This window comes from Anarrhichthys ocellatus, unplaced genomic scaffold, assembly GCF_004355925.1.
Source record: "Anarrhichthys ocellatus isolate YVR2014 unplaced genomic scaffold, GSC_Weel_1.0 scaffold11, whole genome shotgun sequence".
In the NCBI taxonomy this organism is placed as follows: Eukaryota; Metazoa; Chordata; class Actinopteri; order Perciformes; family Anarhichadidae; genus Anarrhichthys; species Anarrhichthys ocellatus.
The window spans coordinates 7,183,647-7,209,181 of record NW_022280041.1 but is presented as its reverse complement, the minus strand read 5'-3'; the positions used below and the strand labels follow the sequence as shown (position 1 = coordinate 7,209,181).

Below are 25,535 nucleotides of genomic sequence, written 5' to 3'. Positions count from 1 at the left end.
GGTGAGTGAAATAGTTGGATGGTTGAGATCACTCTGAGCCAAAAGGAAAAATACCCCTCTGCCAGGATGAAACAGACAGTAATGGTCCTAACATCATTGAAGAGCTTATATAAATATGCAAAATCTTTTCTTTTTTTTTTCAAAAATGAGCCTGCAGGGATAATTCATCCTCTTCTCATACCAGCTGACCTGAAAACTATGGCTTTGATAATACATTATTGACAGTCTCTGAACACCTGTCCCCAAACCAGTCGTTGCCAGAGGAACTCCAACGGCAGTTCACTCTCTTTCTCTCTCTCTCTCTCTCGGTCAGAGATGCATACCTCATTTCCAGGTGATCAATGGACTGTGACTCCCATTGTTTCCCCAGGCGAGAAAAAGACCACATGACTGAGTCAAAGCATTGCCACTGACCGCCACTCACCTCGGCACTAAAGGTCACTATAGGAGCGAGTGGACAGTCGTGTTTACAGCGTGCCGCCACTTTTTCCGTCGCTATCCGTTGGCTTGCGTACAAAATGGAACACAGATCCATGACACATTTTGCATTTCCCTCACCTTCCCCAACGCTGCCTCTTGTCTCCTAGCAGCAGATTGCCATCGAAGCAGGACTGCGCTATTCTGACTAAGCATGACAAGTGTTGATGACCTGGATAACCCAGGTGCAGAGGAAAACGACAGCTGCCACGAAACTGTCAAGCTTGCATTTCTGCCTCTTCATTTTCCACCGAGAAGTGTCTCTAGAGGGCCAAACTGTCAGTTTTGACCCTTTGTGCCTTGTCTAAGCACCTGTCCACTGTCTACCAGCAAACTGCGCACTTGTGTCGTGCCAATCTCACTGCCAAGATGACGGGTGCTTTTTAAGGAAGACACCTTATTTGGTTTCAATGTCGGCAATGGCTGCAAATGAAGAAACGTGTACGGATACGTACACAGTCCATTGCTTTGGCATCCCTTTTCACAGTGCACATTCAGTTTTACATTTACAGTGAATGGGTCATCACTGCCGTCATTTGGAATATACGTACCAGGCGTTTGGAAGTTGAGGCGTCGAAGCTCCACCGGGTCAGTGGGATGGTGCAGCGGCATTTCCTTACTGTTGGGGAGACTGCCTTTCCTAGCTTCAGATTCTGCTCTTTTTCTGCAGAACAAACAGATATTTTTTTTTTCCTTTTTTTTGTGCTCAAAACTCCTACTCTATAACCTCCAAGCTTGCCTTGTGGTCTAATAAATACTGCAGGCAAATGTGTAATTGAGGAGGTGACAGGCCTGTAACATCATCACTTCAACTCAATACAATAGCCCTTAACCAGTAAATGCTACTTTTAGTGAAGCCTAATGTTCACTTTTTAATGCAAGTGTCAGATAGCGTGTCAATTCAACTCTATAGAATTTTTTAGCGGGTGGTGTTGAGATTGCAGTCCAGTTACCTTATTTAAGAAACAACAGAAAACGTGACATGCTTAACAGAGGTACATTTACTACAGGGCTATTGTACTGGATGTTGAAGAGTGTCCTTGATATTTGTTCCACTCTGTTTTATTTTAGCTTCATTTTTCACTAATTTGAATACAAAATTCACATTTGTAGAGAGACTCGTTCCCATGTATATACAGTGCACTACATTGTCACCTCTGACACAAGAGGCCATTTTCACAAAATGCAATGGGGTTTGTTCATTCATAAGAATCGACACAACATTGGTCACTGACGTGGATAACATGTCGTAGTTACAGCATGTGTACAATAGAAAGGTAATGTGGTGGAAGTGTATTAGCAGTAGGAACAGTAAAAACATGTGTGTGCTTGTATTTCTCAATAATTGCCTGCTGACAACTTTGATATAAATAACTGCTAACAGTACAAAAGATGTGTTTCACATATGGTCATGTTGATTAAGCACAGCAGGATTTCAGGAATGACATCAACTCCAGTGGGCGACCAATTGTCATGTGTTTATATTTACTATGTACAGTCTAGGGAGAAAAGGGGTTTAAAGGGAGTTAGTTTCTCTCTACTTCTCTCACGCTTACCTGTCTGGTTTGCTGCTCCATTGGTCAGCAAGGAAAGAAATATCGACACAACATTAGGTGGTAAGACCTTTGGCTTTATATAATGGAGAATTCCAGAAACGTTTCTTTCGATTAAGTGAATGACTTTATAAGAGACAAACGATACCAATCATATCCCAATGTTTCCTCTGCGTGCGAGATTAGTGATGCTTCACTTGAGAATTTCTGCTCAATTATGCAGCCTTGGGGCTCTTTGTCTCAAATACTACAGTTTCCCAGGTGCATCCAAGACTTGAACAGTGTATCTCTGCTATTTCAAGCAGTTTCAGCTGATTGCTTCTTGTTCAAGCATAAAAGTCATCTCTTGACTCCTAATTGCTGTGTCTGTCTTTTTCTGCAGTGTGAGATTTATTAAGATCAAGAATTATGCATATTCAAGATTGATGCATGTACTATTATCAATGTGAACATGTGAGATCATCATTTGTAATTCATTTATATAACTCCAACCATATATCGCATTAAAATGCATGTTACCGCTATTTTAAATCGATTTGGTAGCAGACCTGGCTTGACTTCAATTATTCTATGTGTAGCTGCACGAATGATTGTGATTTGCATTTCTCTCCGGCGAAGCTGCATATTTTTATTCGCGTGTCCTCTCCCAGAGCTCAACACAACATGAGCGTTCTGTCACATAAAAATTGATCTCGACATGAGCAATGTCTCCTGGTTACGCACTGAAAGTTCCCCAACGTGGCGGTGACCGCGGCTTGGTGATCGATGTGTAAATCGGCGTGCCACAAATGGAAGCTCTGCCTGAAGCTCGTGCACACGCGTTCTTCGTTCACTTTCACTTCACCTTCGTATCATCCAAACCAAAACTTTATTTAAATGGAGTCCAAGGACAATAATGTGTAAGAGAATAAAGCTGTATGCGTAAACCTCTTACATTACACTACCATTGATGTCTTTAGTATTGGTGCTGTTACCGATTACATTGTGCTGACGCTTCACTTGCTAATCTTACCTCTACAAAATTACTTCTTGTGGACTACTGTAAAAATTCTGCTGAGGACTGGACATTTGATTGAATGAACACTGCAGAAAATATGCCTTATGTAAAAGGTGAGAAGAGACGAGCGAGTGAAGGACGGACAAAAAAAATCAGTGTGTGGACGCACGCATATAAGATATGCGCTTGTGTGTATCCGGGCAAAGCAGGAGGGCATCATTAGGTCAGAGTCGGGATCAAGAGCTCCTCTCCCTCGTGGAATGGGCAGTCGTAAAAAAAGAAAAAAAGGGGGGGGGGGGGGGGGTGCTTGCCCAGGCTCCAGGGCCTCTCTAAAGCTGCAGACACATGCAGTGACATGCAGCAGATAGTCAAAGCTCTCCCCTCCTACGCTTGACTGATGAGCAGTGACAGCACGAGGTCTCGCTACTACTTGGGGGTTTTAGACAAAAAAAAGAAGCTGTTTTGATTTGGTGTGAAAGTGCACTACCGCAAGTATTTTACGTGTGTGTGTGTGTGTGTGTGTGTGTGTCTGATTAACATTCAGTCAACACACGTGTCTGTGTGAAGAATTGTGGGCATCTGCATTCAATGGCTTCACAGTTTGGGGCAGCTGTATGTTTGGATTTACTCATCTGAGAGATTGTGTGGGGGTGTGTGTGCTGCTGAGAGTGAGGGTCATGAATAGTCTGAAGATCAATGTGCCTTGAGTTCAAATCTTCCATTTAACGTCCTGATTGAAGATTTGTATGGGGTATTGTATTGATGACATGAATATTAAATATTGAATGGCAATATGTAAATTGGAAGTGCACAACAATGTGTACTGTACGTAGCATTTACGTCCCATCTGAGGTGGATTCCTGCGCATTTGTTTCACTTAGTGGGAACAGTTGTTATAATTTCTGTTTGTAGTTCTATATGCAGATAATAACTTAATATCCTCACCTTTTGTAGAGGAGGATGGCAATGACGATGCATATGATGAAGACGACGGCTAGCACAGGGCCCACCACCCAGATAAGGCCTTCCTCCTCATCGATGATCGGCTGGGGGTCGATATCGGGCGACACAACCGGGTCCGAGTAGGGGCTTGTGGCATACATGATCTGAGCCAGGGAAAGGCAAATCACTGATCAATCAATCATAGAACCTGTGTTGTATTAGTTTAGACCAACTGTCATATGCTGCTTCTACGTACCGGACATCATCCTTCTACCTACGCCTCAATTGTATCGATAATCTAGTGATTTTGAAAGATGTTTTCTCGCCTATGTTGCATCAAAGTCCAGAACTGCGGAGAAATATAGTGGATCCAGAGCTCAAGATATTCAAAGCACTACCGCGAGACTTCAATTAATTTCCCCTCACTACCGAGCATATCTGACAAGACTCTGACAAAGACAGCATGACCAACAATACAAATTAAAAGCCAATTCAAAGTTTTGCTGTGTAATTTCTGCTAAGCTGCAGCTTGACCAATCAAAATTATCTTCAATATCTCTCCTTTACAGGAGACTTGATTGAACTATTTCACATTCTACGAGGAGATTAAAGGAAAGGTCTAGTGGGAAGAAAATATATGCCTCAGTGAGCAAATTAGAGATTTCCCTCCATTTGCCATTATCTCTTTGCTCTACCTGACCCCAGGGTTAGCGGAGAGAGTGCGAGGAAAGCACTATAGACCCTGCAGCTCATCATATCCTTCATCACGCCTGCAGCTGCCTAATCATGCGGCTTTCGGGTCTTCAGTCCAGAAAGACACATGCACAAATACACACTAGCTGCAGCAGCGGAGATAAGGTGCACCGCACATAGGACGCAATTAAAGAGGAGCTCTGTTATCGAGGTATTCTTGCGATTGGCTAAGGTCTTCAGGGGTTTCTCTCCCCAAAGCAGCGAGGGTCAGCTTCTTAGGCCAGCTGCAGCTTCAAGTGTTTAAGTCAAAAGCATCACAAAGGCTCAGAGTAACACGTCAAACCCGAGGCAAACTCCGACCCTCTGCCAAGATGCACAGTTCCTAGCACGAAGACCACAAGATCACGAGCACGGGATGTCAAGCTCATGTCTGAAGCTGAACTCAAGTAAAGAATGAGGCACACATGGATAGAAATGGAAATAAAACATGTTTGAGAAAGCAGTCTTACATTTTCCAACATTTCCAGAACCGCAAGCACAAAGAAGATGTAGTCCTGGCCATTCTGGAGTTGCTTGTTTTCAAAGCCCCTGTAGGTCTTGCCATCTCCCAGGTTGAAATTGTTGGGCAGGACTTTGAAGTAGGCAGCGATATAGGCTTTGGGTTCTGCCTGCCTCTGGAAGCGAAGGCCTCTGCTAGTTTGGTTTATCTCCTTCAGCAGCTACAGTGAGGAGTAGAAAGAGGCAGACGGTTGATAACACAAAGGGACCCATTGCACCGCACACGGAAACACATTTACACAAATCAAATCCATCTATCGAGATTTCTCTCTGATTGCCGAGCTGACAATGCTGATTGCAACAGGCAGAACGTTACAGAGAAGATCAGTGACTTAATTCATCTGTAATTTTTGACTACAAAAGATTGTGAGATTAAAAGATCTGTGAATCTGTGAAACTGTGAAGCTTCAAACAGGAAAATAAAAGAGACTGAATACATTTTTGCTGGATTTGAGTAACATTATTATTAATATTCCAATTCATTTTTTGATAAATATGAATGAAAGATATGCAAAGTGAGGATACATAATGTAGCCAAAAACACCACTTCTGCTCCTTCAGCCAACAATAATAACAATAATAATGAAAGAACCACATCAAGTGTGCCCTTCATACAAGTCTGTTCTATCTGGCTTTAAGCTCCCAGTACAAAGCGCGGATCATAATTATGCTAATCAAGCCCCCGATAGTTGTTTGGGTGTCTGATTTCATATCTCTGACTTGTGTGCACGCACGGGTGTGTGTGTGTACGCGCGCTCTGTGCGGCTGTCATTCACATCAGAGTGTGTGCGTTATCGTGTGTGCTCTGTTTTGGCTGCGGGGCTGTTGGTGCTGCCCGATAATGTCTTCAATCATCTCTCCTGTCAACGGGGCTAAATCTAGCTGCCCTTGGGAAAAGTTGTGAAAAGGTGAGTGCCAATATTGACAAACAAATAAATTCTGACAGAGGGGAGACTTTTGGGCAATCGGTCAAGGCTACAGACATGGGCCTGTAGGCATGAGCAGTAAAGCCAAAGCCAGATGAGACATGGTGTGTTTTTTCTTCTTCTTTTAGCCCCCTAGACACGTGATATATTTGTGATGCTTATACTAAAGAAATAAATATTTCAAAAACTCAGTTTCAAAATAATTTGCCAGAGGATTTGATTTAGAAATAAGAATCCTTGCAAGAATTTAAATTTTTATGTAACCCGAGGGGTAAAAACTTTATAGAAGTTTCCATTTCTACGCATTTCTAGGACAGAGACTGCAGTATATGCTGCACCGAACGTCTAGAACCATTAGCTTGCAATGTTTGACTCCGCATATAAAGGACAACGTAAACGTAATCGCAGCTTACAATGCATCGTGATAAAAGCTTTCATTTGCTTTCACAGTAAATCATACCTGCAATGCACACAGTGTTACATACGCAGTAGCCTAGCTTTGTATGGGATGAGAAGGGACATGGAGGCCTGATGCAGCTCTTCAGGTAATTACCACAGACACAAAGAGGAGGGGGAGGAGGGGATGGGGGGGGGTTGAGCAGTGCACTTGATGGCTACTTCATGTTCTCATTTCCATATGAACAGTGCTCTCTGCAGCTATTTGCGTCAATCAGCGAGACTCATCTCCTGTTCCTCCTGCCCTCTTATAGGCCTCAACTTATTTTCTCCAGTTTTGAGAAAAGAAAGGTGTGATGAATGCAGTTATATAGGCCTTATGAAGAAGCTGTGAACAATAACTGGATAACAGATGTGATTTTTTAACTATTTACTTTCTGTCATTATAATCTCAAGATCAACCTTAAAACTTACCTCCTCCAAATTCATCTCATCGGGATTGTCCCAGGGTTTGAAAAACTTGCCGGTGCGTTGCTTCTTCAGAGGCACTACCACGATGTAATATCCCCTGGAAAATAAAAATGTAGGTCAAAGATCACTGCCACTTATTAAAAGACACAAGTTGTATTTGTATGCGATTGGTCACCGTTTCCTGGACAAGAAAAACAAATCCTATTACAGCAACAACAAATACAGCATTGCCCACCATGTCGACCTGTATTAGGTTCATCTGCTTACCAGAAGCTGATGAAAAAAGATGCATAAGTATGCCGTTACAAATGAAAGCAAGTCTCTATCTCTTAATTGGGGCCATTTTCCTCTGTTTTCTATTTAATTTGAGCATGTTCAGAGAAGTCGGGCAGTACAGTTGCACCTCTCTGAGGCCCCCCGTGTGCTGATTAGGAGACCTCTGCGCACGAAGAAAAGATACAGAATTAGAGGGATTTTGGTCCCTTCATCAGGGTGGCAGGAGCGATAATGGCCTCTGCCAGAGTTTTCTGGGCTTCCTGGTTGGGCACTGCACTAGCTAGCGTTAGCCAGGAAGGCAGTGTGGCAGGCTAATGGGAAACTAATTAGCTTAAGCTCTGGCATGGGAGACGGTGGGCCAAGTGCATCCAGCAAGATCAAAAAAGCCAAGATGGGTTTGAAGCATCAGTCTACAATCGGATGTGCTGCTTGGCCTTCTGACAACCCTGGGCTTTGTTGAAAGGCTGTAAGAGACTTCATAGGGCTTAAAGGAGTGCGCTTACATGAGTCGAGCTCTTTCAGTGTGTAATCACTGAGCTGAAGTGGATATCACACTGAAATGTAGGGAAGCATAGAAATGACTTTGTTTTGGAAGAATTACCCCTGACAAGGTCAGCTATCAAGTCATCTGCTTTATTTCCATTCATAATGTATCGGTACCAAATAATAAACAGTAATATTGACTTTAGCAATGGACAGAAAAATTCCACGGCACCATAGTGGTGAAGTCACATATCCAACAAAAGAGCCATTTCGTGTACATTGACAAGTAGGGAAGTAACCAAATCTAAATATAATCAATTCAGAGACAGCACTCCAGGTCAATGCATCGGGGCAGGGGTCAATACACAAAAAAAAGAAATGCGAGTCAACGTGGGGGCTTCTCAACATACGATTCAAATCATCCACCTTCAGGGGGGCAACCCAAAGTTTGAGTAATTAGATGTCACTTTCTCAGCTCTACTCACCTTACTCTCTCAGCTGTTTGCACCGATGGTAGCTCCACAGTCACTATACCGTCTGAGTTGGTCTTGCCAACCAGGTCGGGTTTGCTGCGGAGAATGTCTGGGGCCGTCATGGTAGACACGCGATGCTGCAGACCGCCGGCACTGTTGCCACGATTGGTCAGGAGGAAGGAGTACTGCGTCTCAGGTTGAAGACCCACGATTAGCTTCTGTGTTAGCTTCCCATCCACCTCCACACTCTGCCCATTGTCGTAAAGGATCTGTATGCGAATGAGTTGTTTCATGTGAAGACTTTGTTTAGGATGTCAACTGAATCATTCGTTGTGTCAAAGCATTGTGTAGGGTACGTATATATACACATGATAATTGTATATTTATCTTGGCAGTGCTCACAGTGAAAGGCTGAGCTGGGTTGTAGGTATCTGGGATTTCCCAGGTCAGCAACACGGATGTCTTCATGGCAGCTCTCACATGAAAATTTTTTGCAAACACTGCTAAAAGAAAGGGGGAGCAGGTGATTTAGACACAGAACATCCTTTTTTTTCTATATATCTACACTAATGGTCCGTCACCAGTGCTTACCTGAGAATCTCTTCTTCAAAAGCAGGCAGTACTACACTGAACTCAACACTGTCCTCTTACCTTCTCACCAACACCAACCCTTACATTAATGACTGAGCTTTGCTTGACCGACGAGACACAAACAAACAAACATACTTACTCCATGTGACTTTCTTAAATCGTTCTAAGATTAGGAAGACTAATGGTTGGACAATATGTTAATACCAAAGTCCTGTGGGTGATTCCATGCTTTCTCAACGTGATGCTTTCAGAGGAAGCTGCTGTGGTTGGAAAGGGCTGCGCAGGGAAAGGTTGATTTTAAAAAGGGAAAGAGCAAAAAAAGGTTCAGGGACTGGTCCTACCTTGATCCAAAGGCTGTGTCCTGAATTGGACACTTGGGCTATAGGAACCAGAGCCCTTGCTGGTGAAGGCACACATTTTAATATCATAAGTGGTATCTGCCTTAAGGCCATCCAGGGTGACTGTGGATTCCGGGGCGGTGATGAAGAGTTCTGAGGGACTGCGTGGGCTATTGATGTCCTTGTACTGCAGAGCATATTTCACTATTTGGCCGTTTCGCTCCGCCAGCAAAAGAGGTTGCCAGCTGACCTGAATGGTGGAGGTGGTGGCACCCTCTGCTGTAATGCTCTGAGGGTAGCCGCTTGGCACGTCCTCATTCGTGGTGACTTCTTTGACCGTCTCTTCACCAAAGCCCACCTTGTTGCGTGCGGAAAGACGGAAAGTGTACGATGCTCCCTTATGGATTTCTTTGGTAGTGTAGTGGTTCTCTCGCTCGGGGAACTCGATGACGGTCAGCGGATCCACGTCTTTGCGGCCAAAGCGGAGGCGGTAGCCTTGCAGGGGGCCGTGGGTTAATGCGGGGGGATGCCACTGGAGGAGAGCGGTGCCCATGTTGGTTGTACTGACCATTAGCCGAGGTTTATCAGGAACTAAGACGGTACCAGTGGAGAAAAGGACACATAGTTATGAATATGGAGAATGATGTTTCCATCTTATCATATTTGTAGTAGACAGGCATTCATTATCTGTGTGTTGTAAGTCATTTTATTGTGGTACAACACTGTCAAAAGAGCTGAACTTTTCTTCTCTTTCTTTCACTCCCTCTACATTTTTCATTATTTTGAAAAATGCCTTCAGCAGTGCCATGTCACACCAGTGGGTAAGAGTTATTGCACTAAATGAGACGGTAATTAGCTGTATTCACACTTTACACACTCGATGAGAAGAATATCTGCCCGGCACTTTTTTCCCCCCTTATCGGCTGCAGTTTCACATCTTTTCAGAGTAGAAATGCAGTCTCAGATGAAAAGGTATAGCACTGAACCACAGGAGATTCGTCAGTGGTTGCGGTTACAGTACCTGCGCCAGTGGTGGTGATCAGTTTGGGCTTGCTGCGTGCACCGTCGCCCTTGGTTGTATAGGCTCCCACAGTAACTGAATATGTGGTCTCAGCCTGCAGTTCTGTGATGATCATTTCCTGTAAAGATGGAGGACTTAAGTTGCAGGACACTCACTTGCACGCATACAAGCAAGGAGCGAGATAAATGCATACGTAAGCATAATCATCAGGAAAAACACAACAGACACATTCTCACAGCTATACTTTAAATTGAGGCATGCTTCAGTGGATAGGAATGGTCGTGATAAGCTGCTCGGCAAAGAGTGTTTCTTTCGTACGTTGCAAAATAGCTCCGGCAGTAAACACCAATGGACTTCAAACCTTTAAGGTCTGTACTAGTGTTAGTCAAGGATTCCATCTGCTGTTTTCCAAATAACTTACGAAGCTGAAATAGCGCTCAAGCTAATGCTTAAAATGCTTGAGGTCTTGAACTCCTAAGGCACAAAAGACACATGCCATTCATGCAGAGGATGACAGCAGGGGAAAACAAGATTCGAATTTTGTCAAGTTTAACTACTCACATGTTCGGTAGAATCATCGTACTCCCACTGATTATGATATACGAATATGGAGAGAAAAGAGACAAGAAATAAGGCCAGGTACAGACACTGATCACTGGTGAGAAAATATACACACATAGTTTGTCTGCAACCACCAAATAAATCTGTATGTTGATAAAATAATTATTGTAAAAGTAACAATGATCATATATAGACTTGTCAATAAATGTGCACAACTTCTGCCTCCGGTAGAATTGTAATTAGTGACACAGCAGTTAAATGCTAACTACTTTCGATTCAGTTTAATAATTGATATGCCATGGTGAAAGTGAGTTTTTTTCCACTCCAATTAACATACGTTTCTGTAGCGCATGTAAAGGTGAGAGAGAGAAAGCGATACTTTGTGTCTGAGAGATGTGTCGGCTGGTTGAAAAGGGTGTCGTACCTGGGCATCATCAATCAGGATGTCCTTGTTGACTGGCTGTCCTGTGGGCTCCCCATTAACCATCCTGACATAGTGCACCTGGTACCCTCGGATCTGACCGTGCTGCTTGGTGGGCATCGGTGAACGCCAGATCACTTTAATTGATGAGGAGTTGACAGCCTCCACCTCAACTTTACGAGGTGGCCCGCTAGGAACTGGAGGAACACCATGGGATAGAAAAAAAAGGTCAAAATTATGGAGAACCCCTTTGCCCTCTTGCTATTTCCTGCCCAAAAGCCGTAGCGCAAAATGCTGCAGTGACAAAAAAAATCACAAAAGTGCAGCAAACTGCAACAAGCACTGCATGACATCAATATTTCAACAATGGTAAGGGGGAAAAACCAACAGCAAAAACAGGTCTGACAACTGACCTAATCTGGAAACATTAAAAATGGGTAGAGTGGATTTCTAAAACATAGAATAAAAATGTGTTTTGCCAAAATAGAAAAGTGGAGCCAAAGGGGGGCTTCAAGTGCTTCAAATACTTGAAGCACTACAAGAATTTTGGCTATGGTGGGAGGAAAAAAATGAATAAAAAAAATGATTCTATCACATGAGGGGAGAAAAAATATAAAAAAATGGCCTTCAAAAATGTCTTCCACCTATTGTCCTTCCCACTGTCCAGAACTGGTCCTTTTGCCAAGTTCCAAAAAATGCTGCCGCTCAAAAACACTGCAGAGAATATTTCAAAAATGACAGTTGGGACTGGAAGTTGGAGGCCTGCAGTTGAAAATGCCATACCATGTGTTGAAATTGAGCAGCGTAGGGAAAAAAAAAAAAATGTAAAAATAAAAAAGGTGCTTTTGCAAAGTGAGTCACAGTTTGTGTGGGTGAAAAAGTGCAAGTCCAAAACAGGGCTAAAAGTATCAAGTGGCGACAGTCTAGAAGCAGGCAGAGGGGGGAGGAAAGAAGGGGGAATCGTAGATTTAGACGAGGTTGTTAGTATTTGACGGGGTAGGTTAAGAGGGGTGGACTGGATTTTCAGCTGGAGCTTTGTTTGAGCGAACACATACCATCCTCCTCCGTGCGGATGAGCTGCGGCAGGCTTTCCGGTCCTGCCCCGACATCTGTGTGAGCGGTAACCGTCACGCGGTAATCTGTCCATTTTTCCAGGTTTTCCAAAAGGTACTGAGAGCTCTCCGGAGGGATGCTGGAGATTTGACGAGCAGTGGCGTCCTCGCCTTCAGTTGCAGTATAGTGGATGGTGTATTGCGTTATGATCCCATTTTGTAATTCCATTGGGGGTGGCCGCCAACTTACCAGGATGTTGGTGGAGCTGGGGCTGTAGCACTGGACTTCCTGAGGTGGGCCTGAGGGTTCTGGTTGATGTGTTGGATTGGGTGCAGGTGAAGGTTTTTTTTTTTTGTTTGGTCAGGCCGTTCATTGAGTTGGATTTTTTGGTTTTAAAGGAGTTTCAGTTTGGTTTGATCGGGGTGATGATGGAAGAATTGACCAAACAAAGGGAAAAAAAGAAGAGGAAAATAAAATGACACAAAATGAGGAAAATGCACAAAGACTTATGTGGGTAAAAATAAAGTATATTAACTCAAGGAAACATAGAAAATACAGGCAAGACAAAAGGCAAAGACCAACACAAACATGTACACACTGATGATGAATGGAAGGTGCTGATTGGGAAAAGGACAGCTTTAACATATGTAACCTACCTTTGTCATGGAAATATATATATATATATATATATGTTAAAAATGAAACAAAAATCATATATCCTAAAATTCTATGTATAAGATCATTTTATTCTAAAATTAATTCAGAATAATTTAGGATAAAACCATTCCAAAATAAATGAAGTAATATCTAAGACAAATTTGGCAAGCAGTTACCATCAATCCAAAAACATAAAGGTTGATGCTTTAACTATTCAAAATAGAAAAATGTTGTATTTGTCACCAACCTTTCCGAAGCCTGTTGGTTTGTGGTAAAAGCCTGATTGTACAACAGAGAACTTCCCAAGGAGACACGACTGATTTATTAGATTCTGAGAACATTGGCATGCACTTTTTGATTGACAACATCATTTACCTCAGAACATACATCTGGGTAGAGTTTGAGCTTTTATACCCACCTGATCTCTGCCCTTGGCCTTCAGAGACCTCAGATTTATGTTAATGTGCAAAGACAAAACAGTTCAGTGGTTTGTTTGTTTTCACACATGGTTTAAGGGGAATTCTCTGACTGGTAATCACATTGAGTTGAACTGCACTGGATTTAGTTTGATTTTGTAACTGAATCCAATTTTTCAATTTTGACTTGTTTCATAAATCTGGGGTCTTTTGGGTGGAAATGTCCCTAACTACAGAGACGACACTTGCTGTGAGCTTTCTATGATGTCGTTTCTCCACCACTTTCTTGATTCTAATTTGAATTGAGTATGAACATCAATAGCGGAAATGGGAAAAAATCCCAAGTGGTTCTTGGTGGTGTAGCTACACAGAAAGCTCATTTTGAAAATTCTCTCTTTTATTTTTGGCTGACATGCAATGTCAAGAGACAAGGCTTCCTGAAATGCCCTTTCGCTCATGAAAAACATCTGGGTTATGCAGATGTGGGCAGTCGTGTTAATAATTCAAGGCTTTATCATTCGTTTGTCGTGTTTGTGTAACCTTGTGTCCTGACTTCACAGGACAGCCTGGGTACTCTGTCCATGCAACCTCTTCAAAGTGAATTCTGCATGGTCAGGTAACACTTGTTTACTTTTTCAAATGTGTGCGCCATTTAAATCAAAATCATATCTGTGCTCAAATCCCTTCCTGACGTCATTGTCACTTTTTTTTCTCGGAATTTTACAGCACTTAAATTTAGAATGCATTTGAAAATGTGCTCCTTCCCAAATAGTTTGAACCCTGTCAGATAAGGAAGAAGACCTACGTGTCTGTGGAGTTTCTGCCGAGATCTCATTGGTGTAAGCTCCAACTCCGTGTTTACTACGGGCAGCCAGCCGAAAAGTATAAGTTGTGAAGGGCTTCAAGTCTTTCAGCAGGTATGTTGTTGTTGGCTCAAAGCTGATGCGTTTCTGTGGAGAAAGTTTCATGTGTGAGCTTCCAAAGTAAAGACTGGGAGGACCACATATACAATAGGGATGCTGCTTTCTGATATGAAGATACAATGTGACTGTATATCCTGATAAAAACTACTACAAACACTGGACCTGTAAATTCCGCCATGGAATTATGTAGATATGTATGACTTATTAATTCGTGCTATTGGTGTTGGTATTAGGAAAGCACAAGAAAATTATAATTTCTAATTTTCTAATTTTATGATTCTGTGTGATTCATCATATTTATTTTGTTATGATGGACATTAATTCTAATGGGAGGCCAAATAATTGGGTGAAGTCAGGAAATGATTACCTCCTCTTTGTCGTCCCTCTTCCTGTACATAACTTCATATTCTGTGATTTGATTTTCCTGTCCAGTCTGCGCTGGGGCGATCCATGACAGTAAAATACTTGTTTCTGATTTGGCTTCTCCTTTGAAGTCGGTTGGTTGGGAGGGAACTGCAAGTGGAATAAAGAGATGAATTAATTTATCATCACATCTTGCAATATTCATTGTCACCACAGTCATTCTGGCACAGATGTCACTTTGCGTTAAGTTATCGCTACAAGAGACAGTCCATGGTTACTTAATGAGGAAAGAAAACTAACTTTTTCAGGAGAAGTAAACAACCAAGCACTTGAATTTTGATACAAATACAAAACAATTTTTTTCCTGCTTGAGAAAACCAATTGAAGTTTTTGTAGAAAGCCTGAAGAGGATCATGCATTCACGACTGTAAACCACTAATGAGGATCAGTGACAAAAAGTAGCGTGGCTTCAAAATGTTTGTGACACTCCAAGTTTAATTGTGGAGTCTGAACATTTGTTAAACTTCAAACTTGTTCAATTATAAATTCCGCACGCTTACCTCCCGTCTTTGCGATTATTTGAAGGTCTACGGAAAGAGGTCCATCGCCTACTGAGGTGTAGGCCAGAACCTTGATGTAGTAGGTCTTATTGGGGATGAGGCCGTGGATGGTGACAAAGTTAGACCCCCGAACAATCTGCTTCTCCCAGATGTTGACGTGCTGGGTGGAATCCATGGTGTAGTAGACTCGGTAACCCATGATCTGCCCGTTAGCCTCCTCCGGTTCATCCCAGTGGATCACAGCGGTGGTGGTGCTCATCATGTGACCTCTGACTTGCCTCGGTGCCGTGCTGGGTGCCTGCTCAGCTGTTTTGGCCTCGATGCTGTCACTGGGTGGCCCTCGGCCGATGTTGTTCACCGCCACCACCCGAAACTCGTAGTCCGAATAAGGGCTGAGGCCTCCCACGCTGTACCGAGTGGTGGCTACACCGTCAATCTCCTTGTACGAGTCTTCCGAGTACTTGGACTTGTGTTGGATGATGTAGTAGGACACTGGTTCCGGATTGCCAGAGTCCCACGTCAGTGTTATGCTGGTGGCTGTGCGCTCTGTCACCACAGGAATGCCAGGAGCCTTGGGCAACGCTGTGATGATAAATATTACATAAATATGACGAGGAAAGCAAAGTATACAGCAATGCTATACCTCTGTAGATTCATTTACATTATGGGCCAGAGACACTTTATTTTAATTCATAGATGGTTGAATTATATTGATCACATTCATTTTCCAGCCCATTGCACTTGACACTGATGATGTACAGTATATCTGGAGTCCTAAGAGACTCATATGATGTGTGCCTTCTGTTGCGTGGATCGTCCTCGTGTTATTTCACTTTTCTAGTTTACATTTGTAAAAAACAAAAAGTTGGATATGAAGTTATGTGCAAGATTAAAGGTTGGCACACCCCGTGTTCAACTGAGAATGCTGTTGTCGTTAATCTCGGATATCCCAGTGTTTATCACTTTAATAATTTAACAGTTGAATTTATTGCTTTAATTCCCCACGCCGTGGCACATGGCAAAAAGATATCAGGGCAATAGATTGTCTTTATATGCCATCTCAAGTATGCTTCTGGGGGAGCTTGCTGCCAGACGGCTATATTGTGACTAATATTTCTATGTTATGTCTAGGAAAAACAAAGCTGAGTGTGTGTGTGTATGTGAGTCGGTCCCTCGTGTGCACGTGAACATGGCGACGCCAATCTGGGATATCTTTCTGGTACGCTGCTGTGTAGATATGATTACACTCCGATAAGTACCATGCCTACAGAGGACACCAAACAATACTCGCTACGTTTTACATCCCCCTGCCGCCGCCCCCTCCTCCTCCTCTACCTCTCGCTAACAGAAATGGCAAGCATGTGGCTCTGTAGCTCTCCAGCTGAGAGATACGAACTTCACTATATTCTCCATCTGACATCTAATGCACTGGGGCTGGTAGCAGGGCTTGTCTAAAGCTTTAAGGAATCCTCCACAGATGAGTTACCGTGACAGTGAGGGTAACTCATCTGTAAACTTTCTTTAAAGGACTGCCCATAGTCTCTGCTTGGATATTTACTCCTAATATATATATATATATAGCTTCAAATATCCAGATAGTATATGCATGCAGTTAAAATAAAATAAAAATACAAAAATATATGTGTGTGTATATATATCAGCATGCTGCTGAGCACTCTACTCGGCCCTTTAATTCTGAAGAAGCTCAGCTTTACCTTTCACCGTTATCTGTGCCACAGCCTCTATCACCCCCAGGGTCGACATGGCCACACAGGTGTAGTTGGCCGACTGCCGGACGTCTGTGAGCTCCAAGACGTTCCGTCCAATGGGCATGTCGTCCTCTGGCGTAAGGTCCTCTGCACCCAGCATCCACTTGACATACGGCATGGGAGAGCCCACTGCCACGCATGTGATATTGACACTGCCGCCTGGCATGATCTCATTGTCTGTAGGTGGAATGGAGAATCGTGGGGGCACCCGGCGTACTGAAAAAAAGACAAAAGGTGGTGTTAAAACCCAGCAGAAAATGGAACAGAATCCATTCATAGAAAAAAAATGTCTGTATTCTCCTCAAATGTTGCCAAAAGAAAACTGACTGATCGTTATATAATAACATTAGCATATTGTAAAGGTGACATTATAGCATATACATTAAATTGGTTTCTAGATAAATAACTTGTGGTTGCTGGATGAAGGCTAAGAAAACACATTTGATCCGAGACTTACATATTTCAATGGTGAATGAACAACACGAGCGCCATGCATAAAAATACCGTATCACCATCAAAACAGATATGCAGCACTACACAAAGTGCTGGAGAGTCGACAGCACTCCACAGTTGTATTGCGAGGAAACAACTTTTTCGGCTGCGCGCTTCCAGCTGATGTGTGATAATGTGCCTCATCACATTCTCACATCACACAAACATAGATAATACTCCGAGACGTTGCACACGCATCAAAGGAGAATGGTGTTTCTCTGCAATATTTAGGGTCAGACCAAAGTAGAAACTAGGGCTGTCAAATGTTATGCTTTCGCACCGTGAATAAACTTCAGTGATCACACAATCACCCTTAACGTGTCTCCCTCTCCTGCCTTTACTTTGAAAAGTGGCTTTAGACTTGTGAACTCCACCAGCTCAGAGGATGAAAGTAAAAGTTATGCATACTTCCTTTATGCTTACTAATTCAAAAGCCATTGAAAGGTCTTGCGCTTATCACATAAGAGGACCAATTATGCTGGCGCTTAAAGCATTAACTTGTCTCGCTACACTTTGTTCTCCGATTGTAGAAATCAGTCCTGTGAATGAATCAAAATCTAAATATTAACTGATGCTAATTCAGATGATTTTGACATGACTGCAGGCCTCAGTACATGTCCGATAAAAGGCTGTGCGAGCTCATTCAGATTGAAGGTTCTGTAATGTGACTTTACCACGGAACATGTCAAGGATCTAGACAAGCCGCACATCTTCTAAGAGGGAGATAAGATGCTCCAAGGCAGATGCATTTGCAGAAAATATCACTGCTGGCAGCTTTTTAACTAGTCATTGTTTTTCATGTCATTTCAAAGTACAATCAAGGCTTATTCTTTTTAAAAAAAATCATGATTACCCACAATAATATTGATATTAATCCGGATTTTAAACAATCAAACATATCATTTAACAGCGCTAGCGGATACACATTCCCCAAAGAAAATATTCTCCAAAAACATAAAAGGCTAAAACTTCAAAGAAAAGGTGAAACTCTCAGGTTAACTTAAATGTATAACATTCATAATGCACATGGACGGCTTTCAAGGCCTTTTGGAGGGGAGCAAAGAGTCCGTCATGCATACAAGAACAATATGTGACTTTGTGAGGCAACCATGTAAGGGAGTCAGGGGGAAGAGGGCTACAAGGGTAAAATAAGTGGTTAACGGGGTCAGAAGGAAGACGTGGTAGCACACTGTGTAATGGGAGGGTTAGTTTGCTACTGCTACATTGTTGTAAATGTGACGAGTACAAGCTCAAGGTCCTGGGAGAACTAAAACACTTGAAGAAGACGACAAAGACATCTTAGGACAAGGGGTCTATGAATGGACAAAACTAAAAAAAGACTCAGACCCTCCTCAGGTTTTACTTGTGAGGAGTTTTATACAAAAATAGCTAAGTACATGTCAATGAAGTGGATAACTAAGGGGCTTAGGTATGTGGGAAACAGACAGGGACTACCGGGTATTGCTATAAAACATTTAGGGAGGGTTGAAAGTAAAAGTAAAGTCAGTGTTACTGCTCATGGTATTGGAAATAGATTACTGTTAGCTTTGGTTAGATTATTTATTCAGCTATTTCGTGAACCTTGAAGACAACAGTTAAGGAACGTGTTGCTTTTAAACGAGTGGATACTTGTACTTATTGCTTGCTAATTGACCCATCCTTATAAGCTGCCTCTACAGTAGTCCCTGTGACTCTAAACTAGTTACTTGTGCAGGTATAGTCGACTGCTGTCTGCTTCTAATTCACGAGCCCATTCTGTTGAGCAGACTGCAGCTCTCTCCGGAGAGGGAATCTCGGGGAACTGCTTGCATTATTAAATACAACGTTTCTCTCACTCAATATTTAATTAATATCCAATTGGATCACGCTCCCCACAGACATAATATTATCGTGCTCATTTGAATATCATTACATTTGTCAAGTCTGGTGAATAACGCTCTAAATACATCATTCTTTCACGACTTCCTGCGAAGAAACATCCGAGTCGGAGGAAGTGTATAATCTCCGAGGGCAAGGTTGTTTTTACCGCTTGGCGCTTGACTTTAGTGCCCATTTCAACAAAGGATTGATTTTGCTTCAACATACTTTTATCCCTGAGAAACTTCCATTGGAGAGAGCATCACAGGGAACATTTTAGTGCAGTGGTGCTTAAATGGCTCGATGGAGGGAAAGATATGGAGCAGCTCTGCATCTATGTAGAACAGCAATTATTAGTCCAAGAGCCCAATCAAGGATATTTTGTATGCTGGCCGTGTGCGTCACATTACTTTTCTGTTCTAACTGAAACTAATTTAATTATTACAATCGTATTCATTATTCATCCCATTGACCTGCTGTGTGGTGAGTCATCAGAGGAACCAAGCAGGAACACTGACAGGGTAAGGGTTCGGGTAAGGGCGGGGCAAAGGGGATGACTAGCTCAAGCATTGAGAGGTGACCATGCAAATAGATCCTCAGACATGTGCAAATATCCTCCCTACCACCCCCCCACCCCCCACCTGAAAGATGCAAACATGCACCACCTGTTGGACAGTCAAGCACTCTGACAAAGACCGGGGCATTCTCGATGGGAACATGGACATTGAATGAGCGACAAATGATATAATTAGAGGTAAAAAAATTAAATAAGAGAAAACTTTTCTTTTTTCCAAACAAAATTATTTATGTTTTGTGTTGTGTTCAAAAAGTAAAAACACACCAACCTTCTCGTAGCTCTGAGGGATGTAGGAAATTTGATGCAGAACAAAATTAAATAAGGAAAGGAGAAAAACAAGGGAAACACAGAGAGTAAAAAGGCCATGTTGTAGGTGTTCAAATGCTACTTAAACAATTCGAAGGACCTTCTGTCTCCAAGGTGCAGGTAGCCCCTTGTGTCTGACCTGTCTAAGCTCAAACATTATGAGCGAGAGAATGTTTACTTTTAATGCAAATTCTGCCCAAGCCATGTGGTTAGCTTATAATGATACATCAAATTAATTTGTATTATATATTGTATATGATGTTACTTACATAAGCTAACCAAAAGAGACTGTAAAATGTATTTAAAAATTACAAAATAAATGTACAGTATCCATCTGAAACACTTATTTATAGGTAATTCAATTAAAACAATACTAATTGTACGAATACTAATAATAAATAGTGAAAAATTACAGCCTCTTTGGAAAAATGGTGACAGAAAGCAAGTCACTGCTGCTACTCTGCATGTTCTGTTTTGTATTTGCTAAAATCCTGAAGCTGTATAGCAATGATACATAATTATATATAAAAACTTGGACTATGTTTTTAGAAGATCATTTTACATATGGAGTAGGATAATGAAAAAAAAACACTATATTAGAATGACTTCATACCAGTTGTAACTGTTTATTTTCTACATTTCACTGTCAGTAAAACTAGTGAGATCAAAGCTATCCTTCTGGTGTTGATCAATAGGGAGAAAAAAGGCCGGAGAGGATCTGTTCAATGCTGGGGAAAGAGTTGGGACTGATGGAGGAGGGCCCGCCACCCTTTACCACCTCCGACAGTCAGGTTTGAGAGGCAATTAGTAGATAAACACAGCAAGCAGTCTAGTCATTGGTGTTAGGCTCAGGATTATCAACAAGGACCAGAAACACATAACAGCAGATACCGTAGGTTCAAATCAGTGCAGGTAAGTCAAGTGCAAAATAAAAAAAGAACCAAAACAACAAAAACCAAGCATACTTACAACGGCCTCACAGGACATGGCCCCTGCAGACTTTATTGGCTGATTTAAAGGTTACTCACGAATTTTAAAGAGGACATTAATATAATATTTGATAGAAAGCATGCCGGCGTTGTCAACATGTGTTTCCTACCTCTGACGTATAGATTTGCGGGGGCAGAGTAGCGGGTTCCATCGTTGTTGGTCGCCACACATTCATACTTCCCCTGGTCAGACTCTTCGCTCTGCTCTATCTGGAGGGCTCCTGGTTGGGAATAGCAAACGGGGTTGGGGGGGTATGTTTGGTTAAAATGTTGTTGTTCTCCATCATGTTCACAAGCAAACATAAAACAAGGAAAAGTAGTTGTTTAACCTCAAGGAGGCCAACATCAGCCCCCTTCCTTTCTAGTTTTGCTTTGTCCTGTCAAGCCTGAGTAGTTGGACAGTTTGAGGAAAGTTGAAATTAAACAATATCCAATAAACTGCATCAATGAAATACTACGTCCTTGCATCTTTTACTTAATACTCTGTTTTAAAGTTAAGCCCCCATCATTATCACAGCCTGATCCACTGGCTGAGGACTGTGTTACCCTACTATAGGTGAGGGATATCTGCAAATGGTAATCATGCAAGACATTGTAATACAATTTAACAAGGCTAAAGTAACCACAAGGGAAAAGAAAATAACACATCGTCAACCAAAAGAAAAGAAAAGCTCCTAAGTTACCGTCTGTCTATAATACATTTACCTTGTCGATGACTTCTTTAGAGAAAAAGCCCGAATGCTTATAGGCTTATAGGCTATAGGATCTAAAAAGACCCTAATCCTATCGCCAATGTTAAAAAAAAGTCATAATTTCACTTTGAAGAATAGGGGCAAGCCCTTCAATATACAACATATCACTGGACTGGTCAATATGGGGATGAGTGATACTGCTTTAGGGAAACATGGATCAAACGAAAAAAGGTTTACAGTATAAGAAAGCAGCATAACAAGGGAGGACAATTAAAAGAAAGAAATTTAGGTATGAATTTTAGCATATTCAATCACAGATTGAGTGTAGTATTCACCTAACTGAATAATTTTGGGGACTTCATCTAGGTGAAGTAACTTTCAAAAAAGGCAGCCCATACAAAAAATTGAAAAATGCTGCTCATATGTTTGGAAAAAATGTTAATTGAAGTATTATGTAAGGCAAAACCAACATATAACCCTCAATAACAAAAGTTTTGACATGCAAATCTTGGCAAGAAATGTATGTCGGCACAACTTACAACCTTCTGACAACCCTTAGCTGAAAAATAAAATGCAATTGTATTAGAAGACAAAATTCAAAATATCGACCTGAGCCGACAAGAAGGTAACCAACCACTGCTTTAGCTTGTGAAAGCTACAAAAGACACCCATAAAAATCCACAAATGGGATCAGCAGTGTGGTGTCACATGACCCAGGGAAAAATGGCTTTATGCATCAACAACTCTCCAGCTTCATGTCACACGGCAAAAATGAGCCAATCAGGTCCTCGCCAGACTCTACTGTTTGCCTTCCCCAAACCCTGAAGAAAAAAAGTCAAAAAGGAAAATAGTCTCCAAACCCAAGAAAAGTAAGAAAAATAGGTGAAAGAGAAAAAAAAGCACCGTAGAAACTTTATCAAAAAAGTGGTTGTTTGGGCTTTTTTGTAGAGGTACAGGAGAGGAAAGCAAATAGAAGAAATGGAAAAAAAATAGTTTGCAAATATAGAAAGAATTCTTTGGGAGAAAAAAGCAGAGGAGAGGCAATGTTGTCTTCAGCATGCCTGCGTGATTCCACAGCATCTGTGCATATTGTTTAGTGCTGAACAAGAACAGCTAAGGGGGAAAAATGCTTGGTTGTTTTAGTTGGACAAAAAGAGGGACACATGATTCGCTATGGCCAAAAAGAAAACAAAAATGAACGGAAAAAAATATAGTTTAAAAAAAAGAATTGTCATTGGATATGCTTATTCGAGCCAGGGCAAGCATATCACAACTGAGCTAAACGGGCTCTTGAAACCAGAATACAAAGGAGTAAATAAAGCATAGACAAAGAAAAATGAAATACAAATTTAGTCAACGAAAATAGGACAAATAAGAAGGAAGGTCCGTATGAATGTAATGGGTTTCGGTCTTGGTAAACAGGACAAAAATGGAGGTGATTCAAGTGAATGGATGGGTTGACAGCAAGAATGAATTTGTATTATTTTCATTCTGTGAACGTCAGTTCAGCACTCTTACCTCTTATTGGTGTACCACCTGGGTGGATAATATGAATGCAAATAAGATTAGAAAGAAGAAGCATTAGTACGAGTAGATAGAGGCTTGGGGCTTTGGAAGAAGAATCAAATTAGATTTAACAGGGTACGTAAATAAAGGTACTAGAGGAAAGAGAAAGGAGAGAGAGAGGGAGAGAGAGAGAGAGAGAATTGTTCTGTACTCTACTGGCAAAGATAGACAGGATTCATCATAGAAAAAAGCATAGGTCAAAGAGAAGAACTTGTACATTGATGTAGCACGGGGAGGTGCCATTTTTGGAAGTGGCAATAGCTTCTGAAGACCGTCTCCTGAAGGGAGAGACTTTTGACGACTTTGTGTATGAGATTGAGAGCAGTCGTATTTAAACAACTTGAGATTTCCCTTTGCTTCACCTGAGCTAAGCAGAGCTGGTCACCTCCCTAAAACACTTGAAATTCCCAGACCTACTTTGCTGGTGTTAAAGGATAAGTGAGTACGTGGTGGGTCAGTGAGTGAGTAAGAAAGATGTGAGGACAGGTCATTGTATGACAACATCAGCTAAGGTTGGGTGATTGTAATCTCCAGATAAAGGTGATACTGGCAGTGGTAGGACACTTGAGTACCGTGGGGTGAGGGAAGAGTGTATGTGCCTCTAGTAGTAGCCCTAATACTACACTATCTGTTAGTAAAATGCATGCCATGCATTTTAATAGTTGTTGTAGACATGGAAATTAGTGGGGGGAGTGATGTGTGCTTTAGAGCTAAGCACTTACCAAAGGATTCTGTAGATTTAAAAATATAGAGAGAAGAAAGACAGCATAAGAATATGATTATATGCTTTAAGTGAGTTTAGTTAACAAAGGTTTTCGTAAATGCTTTATCAACTACGTGAATCGCACAGTTAGAAGTAAAGGGTTAATTCTACACAGTTCTGTTAAAAACAAGTCAGAAAGGAAGTCAGGTTAACAAGACGGTTTAACAAAGGACAGCTGTGAAATCTGAAGACAGGTGGTCAAACATACAAGACTTCAAATTTACAAGTAGTTGTGCTAATGTGTTGCCTTTCGCGGGCACATAAAGCTGCAAGCTATATGATTTATTTAATTTTCGTTGGAATAGTCTCTGAGATAGTCTCTGAGATAGTGAAATCAAATGGGGTATTCAGGCGAATGGGGATATTAGGATAATGTCACAGGCAAATCAAAGCAAAGCTGGCATCTACACATTAAAGCAGGGGCTGTAAATTGAAAGAATCAAGGGGTAAGGGAAAAGCCTTGTGAAGTTTTACGCACTACTGTGGCTGATTAGAGTCCAAAAATAGAGGTTTGTCTTTAACCTAAAGAAAGTTCTTATGCAATGCAAATTTTTTTATTGAGAGCAGGTTTAAGGATCCCTCTTTCAAAAAAATACAATTTCAACAAATGAACCAGAACGATGATTCATTTGCTTTTCTGCATCTTTCATATTTTCTAATCATGTGAACTCCTTAGCAGATTCTGAATGAAGCTGAATGTTGAATATTAATTGTTAAAAAAATTAAGGCATAATAAATGAAGAGAATGGATCCCAAAAAAAAAAAATACTGCACCAATGCAGTGGACAGGAAATCAACACAAAACCGCAAAAATAATTAATTGTAAAAAGTCACAGCAGTGAGCAATGAGGGCAGAAGTTAGGGCAGAAGCCAGCAAACACAGAGGGGGGACAATCCCAACAGCCCATGACAACACTGGAAGACAAAGGGAGACACACATACAGACAGCACACACCGGGGCGCACAGAGAGTAGAGGACAGGAAGTAGTAGAAACAATGCCATTACCTACAAAATTAAAAGCCAAATGAGAAGTTAAATTATGGGAGGAAGAAGAGGATGAAAGAACAGAGAAGACAACAGGGGGAGCGCTTCAGATAGAGAATAACAAGAAAGGAGACTCCCCACTTTGTAATTCAGTTTTCAGCAGAGGAAACCGACCTGATCTGAGCTGTTTAATGCGTCCATTGTTGGTGGTGGTGTTGACAGGGAGGAAGTCTTTAAACCAGGAGATGTCTGGGTCGGGGTTGCCGCTGGCGGCACAGAGCATAGTGGCAGTGCGTGTTCGCTCCACCACTTTCAACTGTGGGCCCATGTCTATGGTGGGGAAACCAGGGGGCAGCTGGTCCTCTGCAAAAAACAAAAGATGAGGGACAT

At 41.8% G+C, this 25,535-nt stretch overlaps 1 protein-coding gene across 31 annotated transcripts in view; it reads right to left on the bottom strand.

Moving 5' to 3' along the window:
* LOC116385427 (receptor-type tyrosine-protein phosphatase delta) overlaps positions 1-25,535 on the bottom strand; it is a 327,744-nt gene that overhangs the window by 21,618 nt on the left and 280,591 nt on the right. For 6 of the 31 annotated variants that reach the window (XM_031850888.1, XM_031850891.1, XM_031850889.1 and 3 more), the window contains 21 exons: positions 25,320-25,508; positions 24,120-24,128; positions 23,350-23,367; positions 21,250-21,360; positions 20,113-20,124; positions 16,865-17,134; positions 15,150-15,731; positions 14,594-14,739; positions 14,109-14,253; positions 12,233-12,538; positions 11,181-11,374; positions 10,757-10,783; positions 10,196-10,313; positions 9,178-9,765; positions 8,648-8,748; positions 8,258-8,514; positions 7,017-7,110; positions 5,172-5,381; positions 3,973-4,133; positions 2,034-2,045; positions 1,029-1,141 (listed from right to left, as the gene is read on the bottom strand). In XM_031850888.1, the coding sequence (XP_031706748.1) occupies positions 1,029-1,141; positions 2,034-2,045; positions 3,973-4,133; positions 5,172-5,381; positions 7,017-7,110; positions 8,258-8,514; positions 8,648-8,748; positions 9,178-9,765; positions 10,196-10,313; positions 10,757-10,783; positions 11,181-11,374; positions 12,233-12,538; positions 14,109-14,253; positions 14,594-14,739; positions 15,150-15,731; positions 16,865-17,134; positions 20,113-20,124; positions 21,250-21,360; positions 23,350-23,367; positions 24,120-24,128; positions 25,320-25,508 (3,663 nt within the window). The remainder of the gene's footprint in view (positions 1-1,028; positions 1,142-2,033; positions 2,046-3,972; positions 4,134-5,171; positions 5,382-7,016; positions 7,111-8,257; positions 8,515-8,647; positions 8,749-9,177; positions 9,766-10,195; positions 10,314-10,756; positions 10,784-11,180; positions 11,375-12,232; positions 12,539-14,108; positions 14,254-14,593; positions 14,740-15,149; positions 15,732-16,864; positions 17,135-20,112; positions 20,125-21,249; positions 21,361-23,349; positions 23,368-24,119; positions 24,129-25,319; positions 25,509-25,535) is intronic. The other 25 variants (XM_031850892.1, XM_031850894.1, XM_031850901.1 and 22 more) reach the window with 13 other exon arrangements.